General features: G+C 33.8%; 1 protein-coding gene across 1 annotated transcript in view; it reads left to right on the forward strand.

The window, feature by feature from the left end:
* Window positions 1-11,735, forward strand: part of FAM174A (family with sequence similarity 174, member A) — a 50,075-nt gene that overhangs the window by 18,899 nt on the left and 19,441 nt on the right. The window contains exon 2 of the mRNA XM_011944306.1: window positions 2,810-2,944. Within this exon, the coding sequence (XP_011799696.1) occupies window positions 2,810-2,944 (135 nt within the window). The remainder of the gene's footprint in view (window positions 1-2,809; window positions 2,945-11,735) is intronic.

Raw genomic sequence — 11,735 nt, forward strand, 5'->3', positions numbered from 1 at the left:
AGCCAACCTGTCCTGTGACTAACAATGACAGGTTAACATATTAACTGTTTGATATATATGACCTGGGAGAATCTAGTTTACTTCCAAAAATAATTTCACATGACATTAACTTTATTAACTAAAAATGTCAAAATGTTTGGAACCCATATGGTTTCAAAAACTGAGCAAAAGACTGACAAAAGGAAAGAGAAATTTTAACTCTCAATATCCTTAACTTATATTTCCAACTAGTTTCACTCACTCTTGTGTAATCACTTTTTAAAATTAAACAATTGCATGCAGATATCATTAAATGATATGGTTCAAAAGCACAAATAGTCAACTAACTTTCCTCTAGTTTTCTCTCTCTGTCTCTCTCTCTCTCTCTCTCTTTTATTATTATTTTTTTTTTTTGAGACAGAGTCTTCACTCTGCCGGCCAGGCTGCAGTGTAGTGGCTTCATCTCAGCTCACGGCAGCCTCTGCCTCCCAGGTTCAAGCCATTCTCCTACTTTAGCTTCCCAAGTAGCTGGGATTACAGGTGCACCCCACCATGCTCAGCTAATTTTTGTATTTTTAGCAGAGACGGGATTGCACCATGTTGGCCAGGCTGGTCACAAACTCCTGACCTCTGGTAATCGCCCACTTTGGCCTCCCAAAGTGTTGGAAATACAGGTGTGAGTCACCATACCCAGACTGTTTTTCTATTTCTACTTTCTAAAGACAATACATTTATTATTTCTTTTCTTTGTTTGTTTGCCAATTACTTTGATAAGTCTAAATCAGAGGTTAGCAAAGTGTGGCCCACAGGCCAAATTCCTTCGGCTGATGTTTTTGTAAGGCCTAAGAGCTAAGAATGTTTTATCTATCTGTCTATCTATCTATCAATCATCCATCTATGTATTTTTAAGGGTGGTAAACAAAACAAAAATTTAAATAAATACATAGCAGAGTGTGTCCTACAGGGCATAAAAATACTATCTAATTTTTTACAGAGAAAGTTTAGACCTCTGGTCTACATGGTGTGTGTGGGTGTGTGGGCAAACATACACACAAACACACATACTTGTTAATGTAACAACCTAAACATACTTAATTTCTCACTATGAAAGAAAGAGTACTTTGTATTTCATACTGCTTCATTTTTGCTAGTACTAATATTTGCTGACCCTTTCATTAGTTACATTTGTAACTTTAAATACTATGCTTAACTCTCTGTTTCCTGTGCCATCACTTTAGACGTGTATATAGATAGCTCTATAGGTAATGACTGGTGGAAATTTTCTTGGTTTGTGTTCACACTTAGTAACATTTTGTAAATTTTAACCCTGAGACCAGGCACATTACACCCAGAAGCTAATATCATACCTGTTACTTAGTAAGACTCAAGTATTTGTTGCAGGTAAGTTTGTTTTCCAGGGGCTTCACTGGCATGTTTGAAGAGACTCATGTTGCTCTTTACAGTTAATGTTATAGCCCAAGTATTTCTTATCCCACTTATGTCAAACAGAGTAAATCAGAGTTTATGTAAACTGATTTTATTTGTGATAACTGACTGAAATATTTTCTATTTTGTTTTCAAACTCCAATGGACACTCTTGTGAAACACATTTTGCTGTGTGTGGAGTTGAAGTTGTTGCTTTGGAGATGACTTAGGCATTCCTTGCATGGTCACAGTTTTGGTCGCCAAAGTAGAAGTCAATCAGACCCTCAGCAATTAATTGAGGAACATCTTAATTGATACATCACTGTGCTAGGAAGTGGTTATATAGTGGTGAATAAAACAGTCTTGGTTGCTGCCCTCAGAGAACTTACTGGGAGAGACCGATGAATAAACACCACATAAACATATACATCAGCACATAGGAATGCAAATTAAGGTAAATGATTGAAGGAAAAGAACAAGTTATTTGAGACACAAACTGGAAGTAGGACTCTAAATCTTGAGATTTCATACATACAGCTAATAATAATGAATGTTAAGCACACTTGAATCTTTTCAATTTCACTAAGCCAGTGGTTCTCAAACTTGAGTATGCATCAAAAGCCTAAGAAATGTTTGTTAAAACGCAGGTTTCTGGGCCCCATCTTCAAAGTTTGTCATTCACTAGGTCTGGGCTAGCCATGAAGATCTGCATTTCTTGTAAGTTCCTAGGTGACTGTGATTCTGCTGATCCAGAGAACCACACTGCAAGAACCACTAATCTCAGATAATGGTTTATATCACATTGGAATCACACGTAGAACCTCAACAAAATATTGATATTTAGTTCTTTTTTTGCTGTACATTTTGATTCAGTTAGGGCCTAAACATGGGACTTTAAAAAATACTCCTAGGTAATTCTGGTACGCAGCTAGAGTTGTGGGGTATCAGTTTAGACTGTGAACATGCATATACATACAGTTTCTTAGAGGGACATCTAAACAGTGGTAAGAAAGCATGGAGAACATGGGGAAAAGGCTGGAGCAGGAGGTTTCGCTAAGGAAGTACCTGACCTAAGCCTTTAAAAGTTAAGACTTAAAGTACAGTACCTTAACTAAGGCTTAAAAGTTATTTGTCGACACCATCAGTTGGCACAGGGAGAAGAGAGTATGTCAGACAGAAGAAACAGGCGATGGCACATAAACATGTAGGAGTAGGTTTTGTTTCATGACGTTTAATCCTAGGTGGTAAATTTGTTACATATCTGAAATGTAACCCTTCTGATATTGAGTGCTTTCTATGTCAGAAACAGAATGATAATTTATTGTATTTTACAAATAAATATAAACTAAGGATCATCTATGCCATATTAAATAATTTTTATTCATTAATTTGTTATATTTGATAGGATGAGAAGAAGAAACCGAAAGACTAGGAGATACGGAGTTTTGGACACTAACATAGAAAATATGGAATTGACACCTTTAGAACAAGATGATGAGGATGATGACAACACATTGTTTGATGCCAATCATCCTCGAAGGTAAGTATTCCAATAGTTTAATTACATGAATCAGGAAGCCAGTCCTTGACAAGTAAACTGAAGAAGTAAAGTAGACTTTCATTTAACAGCTTATATTCCAACACAGTTTCTTCGATTCTGTTCACTGAAGTTCTTTTTGCTATCTACCCCATAGCTCACATTCACATTGTTTTGCTGAAATAGATACAAACAATAGAGTACCATCTCAAAATAATTTTTAAAAATTTATTTATTTTTTTTTTGATCTTTTAAGTTCAGGGGTACAAGTGCAGGGTCGTTACATAGGTAAACTTGTGTCATGTGGTTTTGTTGTACAGATTATTTCATCACCCAGTTATTCCCTAGGACCCATTAATTCCTTCATTCTTGCAATATGTATTAACTTGTGTGTGTGTGTGTGTGTGTGTGCACGCACATTTGTTGTGTGTGTGAGATAAATACTTAGTAAACTTAGTTTCCTTTTTGTATTCTGAAGATATTTTGTTTTCAGTTGGGTTCTAGTGTTTGCAAATAGTGCTGCCTTGCGGAATTGGGGGACTAATTGTTTATGGTCAGATCATATAGCTGTAACATCTATACTGAGATCTATTCTCACTAAGTGTTAAGACCTTTCCTAAGAGGTTTAGATAAATAAAATGACATGAGTATAGAATAAATGCCAATGTAAACAGAATGGGAAAAAAGGCAACAAAGATTCAACCTAATAAGGAAAGCCATCTTGGAATCCAGAAGGATTACTGGGTGAAGGAGAATTAGAGTGCAGAGTCAGGTACAAATGCAAAGAAAACAAATCTCTTAGGATTACAGAAAAGATGACTCAACAAAAATTGGACTACTAAGTCCTATATATCTGTATCTACATATCTGTCTCTCCATCTCTCTAAGCTGTTTATATATGCACACACATGCATTTAAAGGAAGTTTTAGTAATGCTGATAATTTATTCATTTAATGAAAATATGCTCATCAAGTATACATTTTGATAGTATTACAGCCTGAGTAGGCAAACATGAACAAAACAATTACATCTGTCCATTAGGAACTCACTTTCAAATAAAGACACACATAAGATGAAAGAAAAGGGACAGAAATGGATATTCCATGCAAATGGTAACCAAAACAAAGCAAGGGTTGCTAAATTTTTATCAGACAAATTAGATTTTAAGTCAAAAACTATCTCTTGAGACAGAAAAAAAATGATCATTATATAGTAAAAGAGTCAATTCACCAGGAAGATATGACAATTAGTGTGACTCTATCAGAGCACTTAAATTATAAAGCAAATATTGACAGATCTGGAGCAAGAAATTGACAGTCATGAAATAATTTATGGTACTTTAATATCCCACTTACAATAATGAATAGAATATCTGGACAGAAAATCACTAAAGAAACCGCTGACTTAAACAACACTATAGAACAAATGGACCTGACAGACATATACGGAACTTTGCACCCAACAGCAGAAGAATTCATATTCTTCTCAAGTGCTCATGGGATGCATTCTGGGATAAATCATTTTAGGTCACAAAACAGGTCTTAACAACTTTAAGAAGATTGAAATTATTCCAAGTATCTTTTCCAACCTCAATGGAATAGAAATAGAAATCAATAACAGCAGGAAAACAGGAAAAAATATAAATATGTGGAACTAAAAGATATAGTTTTAATATACCTCCAGGCCAAATCTCGTGTCAATTGTAACCCTCCATGCTGGAATTGAAGTCTTGTCAGAGATGTTTGAGTCATGAGAACTGATCCCTCATGGCTTGGTGCTGTCTTTATGATAGTGAGTTCTCATGAAATCTGGTTGTTTTAAGTGTGTAGCACCTGCTTCTCCTTGCTTCTGTATTTGCCATTTGAAGTACCTGATCCCATTTCACCTTGCACCATGAGTAAAAGCTCTCTGATACCTCCTCAGAAGCCAAGCAGATGTTGGCACCATGCTTGTATAGTCTGTAGAACCATGAGCCAATTAAACCTCTTTTCTTTATAAATTACCCAGTCTCAGGTATGTCTTTATAGCAACAAAAGACTAGATTAATACATTGAACAACATAGTCTTGAGCAACCACTGGGTCAAATAGGAAATCAAAGGGAATTTTGAAAGCTATTTTAAGACCAAAAAAAAAAAAAAAAGGCATAAAAAAACTTATGGGATGCAGCAAAAGCATTGCTAGGAGAGAAGTTTATGGCAATAAATTACCCAGTCTCAGGTATGTCTTTATAGCAACAAAAGACTAGATTAATACATTGAACAACATAGTCTTGAGCAACCACTGGGTCAAATAGGAAATCAAAGGGAATTTTGAAAGCTATTTTAAGACCAAAAAAAAAAAAAATGGCATAACAAAACTTATGGGATGCAGCAAAAGCATTGCTAGGAGAGAAGTTTATGGCAATAAATGCCTATGTTATGAAAGAAAAAAGACTTTAAATAAACAACCTTGCTTTACCCTTTAAGAAAGTGGCAAAATAAAAGCACTTTAAGCCTAAAATTAGCAGAATTAAGGAAATAATTAAGATTATAGTAGAAATATGTTAGAGCTAAAAGAATGAGAAAAATTAATAAAATTAAGATTTTGTTTTTAAAAAAGATAAAATCAATACACCGTTAGCTAGACTAAGCAAAAAATAAAAAGACTCAAATAAATAAAATCAGAAATAAAAGAGAAGAAATTACAATGGGTGCCTCAGAAATTAAAGAAGACATGAGACTATTATCAACAATTATATGCCAACAAATCTGATAACCTAGAAAAATGGATAAATTCCTAGAAACATGTAATCTATGAAATTTGAGTCAAGAAGAAATTCAAAGTCCAAACAAACAAGTAACAAATAGGGAGATTGAGTCAATAGCCAAAACTTTCCAACAAAGAAATGTCCAGGACTATATGGCTTCATGGGTAAATTATACTAGACATTTAAAGAAGAATTATGACCTGTCCTTCTCAAATTATTCTGAAAAATAGAAGAAGAAGCACTTTAAAACTCATTTTATGAGGCTAGTATTACCCTGATACCAAAGCCAGATGAAGGAAAGCAAACTGCAGGCCAATATTCCTGATGAACATAGATACAAAAATCCTCAATAAAATGCTAGTTACCCAAATGCAGCAGCGTATTAAAATGATGATACACCATGATTAAATGGGATTTGTCCCTGGAGTGCAAATATCTTTCAACACATGCAAATCAATGCAATAGAACACATTATTAGGTTGAAAGAAAAAAAAAGCCACAAGATCATTTCAGTAGACACAGAAAAAGCATTTGACAGTGGTATCCACATAGACAAATGGGGTTGCATCAAATTAAAATGCTTCTGCACAGCCAAGGAGATAATCATCAGAGTGAAAAGGAACTTAAATAATGGGATAAAATATTTATAAACCATATATATATGTATATGAGTTAATATCCAAAATATATAAGGAATGCATATAACTTATTAGCCAAAAATCTCACATAATCTGATTTTAAAATGGGCACATGACTCTGTTGGTGGGAATGTACATTGGCACAGCTGTTATGGAAAACAGTACAGAAATTCCTCAGTAAATTAAAAATATAATTACCTTATGATTTAGCAATTTTGCTGCTGGATATATATCCAAAGGAAATCATTGCGTAGAGAGATCTGCACTCCCATGTTCACTGCAGTATTATTCACATTAACCAAGTTGTAGAAATAACCTAAATGTGCATTGTCAGATGTATTAGTCCATTTTCATACTGCTTGGAAGAAATATCCGAGACTGGGTAATTTATAAAGAAAAAGAGGTTTAATGGACTCACAGTTCTGCACGGCTGGGGTGGCCTCACAATCATGGCAGTAGGCAAAAGAGGAGCAAAGGCACATCTTACATGATGGCAGACAATAGAGCCTGTGTTGGGGAACTACCCTTTATAAAACCATCAGATCTCGTGAGACTTATTCAATATCATGAAAACAGCATGGGAAAAACTTGCCCCCAGGTTTCAGTTACCTCCCACCAGGTTCCTCCCATGATACATGAGGATTATGGGAGCTACAATTCAAGATGAGATTTAGGTGGGGACACAGCCAAACCATATCAACAGATAAATGAATTTGAAAAGTATGACATATGTATATATATATAAATATATATAATTATATGTATAATATACTATTGAATATTATTCAGCCTTAAAAAAGAAAAAGAAGAAAATCTGGACGTTTGCAACAACGTGGATGAACATAGAGGAATTTATGTTATTTGAAACAATCCAAACATAGACAGATATTGCATTAGCTTGCTTATATATGGAATCTAAATAGTCAAGCTTATAGTAGTGAATAGAATAGGGATTGCCAGGGGTTGCAGAGAAGGGAAAACAGGAAGATGTTAGGCGAGGGATCCAAATTTTTAGTTATGCAAAATGAGTAAGTTCATTTATGCAAGATGAGTAAGTTATGCAAGATGAATAACTTGTACAAGAATGTGAATATAGTTAACAATACAATACAGTATTGTATACTTTTAAGTTTGATAGGAGGGTAGATGTTCATTATTCTTGATACACACAAAAATATGGTAATCGCAAGAGGTGATGGATATGTTGATTAGCGTGATTGCAGTGATTGTTTCACATAGTATATGCACATCATAACATCAAGGTAAACACCTTAAGCATATCCAATTTTTATTTGCCAATTATGCCTCAGTAAAAATGGAAAAATAAAAAGTTCATGAAACAGTTGTAATCTATGCTAATCATGAATTCTATAGGCCATAAAAATCATTTTGAAAATTTTAAGAGAAGGGAAACTTTGACTACAAAGTTATGTTTTGAAGGTTACCCTGACTGCGTGGGTTGAAGGGCACCAAGATAAAGAGTAAGGTGACAAAGAAGAAAAGTAATTAGATGGTGCAAAGGCATGGGATGACTTGTATTACAGATACAGCAGGAAAGGCAGAGAGGAGTGAATTATTTAAGCAGCTTTGGAAAGTATTAATTACCTGCCCTAATAAACATCTTAACCAAGATGTAAGTCCTGTTTTCAGAGTGAAAGAGTGAGAATTGGTTATAATAATGATAAAGCATGTTTCAGGGATAAGAATGAAATCATCTTGAGTTATTTAGTAATTTGACCCAATTTACTCAATAAATAAGGCAAAACTTTAATATATATCTAAATAAAGTGACAGGAACAGCACATGACTATTTACCTGTTCATTAATTTATCCAACAAATGAATGATGTAGCAGCTATTTACTTCCCAAGCACTGGTCTAGGTGTTTGAGATACATTAAAGAGCAGAACAAAACAAACAAAAAAATATTCTGACTTTGTCAAATTTGGCTGCCAGTGGGGAAAAGATGAGTTAGAGAGGTTAACAGTTTATTTTTCATCTTCAGTTTTCTTTCTATAGCTATCTGATTTTTTTTCTTCAAGAAGCATATATTCACGCAGTACTTTTTTAAAAATCCATTTTGTCTGGAAATAATTTTAAACTTACAGAAAGTTTACAAGAATAAAAACAGTACAACATATTCTATACTTATTTTCCAGATTTACTAGTTATTAGCAGTTTATCTTATTCTCTTGAGTGTTCCTTTTTTCTCTCATAATAGGTATACAGAAGAATTCGTTCCTCTCATTGTGTATTTATCTGATGTTCTGATGTTTCCTCATAATTAGATTCAGGTTCCTCATTCTTAGTTGAAATACTACTTACTTCATGCTATCTCCCTTTAGGAGATATGATATCATATCTGGAAACACAGATGTCCACTTGTACTTCATTAGCAGTGATAATTTTTATGTACCTGTTTAAGGTTTTCCTCAATTTCTCCATTGTGTTAATGATTTTTCCCCTCCATAACTAATGAGGAAATATTTTACAATCATGAAAATATCATATTTCTCATCTAAATTTCTCCCCATGTTTAACATCTATTCATCACAATTCTTGCCTGATCTAATCTTCTTTATGAAAGTTAGAACACAATTATTTTCAAACTTCATTATTTCTTTTCTGTTTACCAGTCAGCATTGACATTCTCCTATAAGTAAAAACCTTCCCTTCTTCCTTGTCTATCTATCATCAATATGTAATGATGATTTTCTCTTTTTCAAAGGTTCATAATTCATTGCTGTACTTATTTTAGTGCACATGTGGTCCCAGATATGGTCAGTGGGAGCTTCTTCAAAATGGTTTCTGTCCTTGTAACTCGGTCCCATTTTTTTTAAATACCTCCTTACTTTCCAGCCTCACCAGATGTTCTAGACTCCTTTTGGATTCAACCTTGAAATCAGGCATTTCTCCATAGAACCCTGGTTTCTTTGAATGAGCATTCAGTAAAGTCTTTGCAACTGGATTGACTTTGTTTCTGGGCCTTTCAGCACACAGTTCCACTAAATGTATGTATTTATATATTATTTAGACATAAATACACCTGGTGTCCATGTGCTTGCATATACACCCATATATGTGTACTTTAGATATTATCACTTCACACCTTCCATTCCAGTTTGTCTCTAGTGGGTTCTTTTTGGCCTGCTTCCTTTCCATAATTGTGTTTTTCTACTGTCATGAGATGTCTGGCTTCAATACTTCTACTAATCAGTTCAGTCCTATAATAAAACTGAATTAGTTTCTGAGTTTCTTTGCCTATTAAAGAATTGCGTTGCTTAAAAAAAAGCTTTCTAAAAAAATTTATGAAAGTTTGCAGTTTTCTTCTCACTGTCCCATCATGTCCAGTACTAAGGATACATAGTAAGATACTGTGTTCATAAATAATTTGGCTTAGTTCTTTCCCACACTCCTCTTCAGTATGCTCATAGTAGTCATTTGAAATATAATTTCATTTAGTTTAGTTTGCTTTCTGTTTTAGGTTTCTTCTTCCTTTCCTATTTTTGTTTTATTTTATAAGGAAAACACAGACATGCTTCCAAAAGTTAATACTATACATAAAATGTAAACACACACAAATATATACAGACACACACAAAAGTTGTAGTCTCTCTTGTATACTTTCCACTCTCTATTCCATTCTTCCCATCTCATCCTTTGAAGATAAACACCTTCATTATTTTCTGGTTTATCTTCCCTGTAGTTTTTTTGGTAAAAGTTGACAGAAACCTGTATTTCTTATGTTTACCTCATTTCTTACATAAGATGTAATATGCTATATATGCTCTATTATACTTTTTTGTTGTATTTGATATATGTCATGCCATATATATGTATGCATTATACTCACTATAGAGTAATATGTAACTATAAGTCATGTCATTTACTATGTCATATGTATATGAACATATATGACAGAGCTACATATTACTCTATAGAGGCTATTTTATATATATATACTTATTTACAGCTGCATATTCAATAGTGGCTATAGCATGATAACTATCGTTTATTCAGTCACCTATGGTTTGACATTTAGGTAGGTTTTAGTTGTTTTGTAATTATAAATAGTACTGCAATGAATAACTTTGTGCAGATGTATTTTTGTATTGTTGGAGGTGGATTTTCAGGGTAAATTTCTGGGAGCAGAATTATGGGTCGGATAATGTGAAATCAGTTTTAACGATGAGGAATTCAAGATGCCTATAAGATGATATCCCACTGGGCAGAGCAAATTGGATAGATTCATTCTTTCATTAAAAGCACCGATTAACTACCATGTGCCCCAGGCACTCTACTAAGCTCTGGGGATGCATACAATAGTGCATAAAAATGGACAAAATGCTCAGCCTCATGCATTTAACAAAATATATATATATATATTTATCTCCACAATGCAGAATGAAGGAGTCTTAGATATAAAGTTGGGATTTGCAATTTTGGGTTTTTGACTAAATCAGGAATAATGCTCTTCTCTAAGCCAGATTTCCTTTTCTCTTTTTAAATGAGCAATAAGGATGGATATTTCAGGGCACAAAGAAGCAAAGAATGGTCATACAGTTTTTTTATTCCTTTATTCTCGTCTTGAAACAATATTAAACATCATTTAAATTACACTCACACTGGATCCTAGATATCTGTGCTATTTTTTTCAGTCTAAGCACAGAGGTCGGGAATCAGGGTGGGTGTAATTTGGAGAAGGTGGCCACATTTTTACCATGTAACAGCATTTTTAAAGAGGTGTGAGAAGAAGTGTGTTTATTCCTGTTACCTTCTGTGGCTTAGAAATTTTTTCTACAATGAGATATACATTCCAAACACCATTACTTTATTTGAAGAAGGACCCTGTCTGACTTTTTAATTCAATGGGCAGAACCCTATCTGATTTTTTAATGTTGATATTAGAGGTTAAACATGCATTACACTATCACTTCATTAAACATTTTTAACTTTTCTTGTGTGAAACCTGCACACTGATCTTATTGTGGCTCACTTTAGTAACAAATGATACCCATGGTTAACACCATTTTCCCCCCAGTAAATTGGAAGAAAAAGTCTATACTTATGTGGATATATAAGATCTCTTTAGGCACTGAAAGAGGAACTTGACCAAGGATTTCCCAGAACAGCTATATAATGCCTACATCGTAATCTCTTAGATCCTGTAAATTTGTTCACTTACATGACAAAGATGGCCAAAGATTGCAGAGGGAATTAAGATTGATAATAGGTGGATTTTAAAATAGTATATCCCAGATTATATGCATATTGTATATCAAATAATTTTTATTGCTGTAGCATTATAGGAAGTAAATATCAGATAAGGCTAGCCCCAATATTAAGTAGGTTAGCTGTCAGGTTTTTTTTGTAGATATTGCTTGTTAGCATAAGTAAATTTCCTACTAT

This window comes from Colobus angolensis, unplaced genomic scaffold (assembly GCF_000951035.1).
Source record: "Colobus angolensis palliatus isolate OR3802 unplaced genomic scaffold, Cang.pa_1.0 Scaffold23, whole genome shotgun sequence".
Taxonomy (NCBI): Eukaryota; Metazoa; Chordata; class Mammalia; order Primates; family Cercopithecidae; genus Colobus; species Colobus angolensis.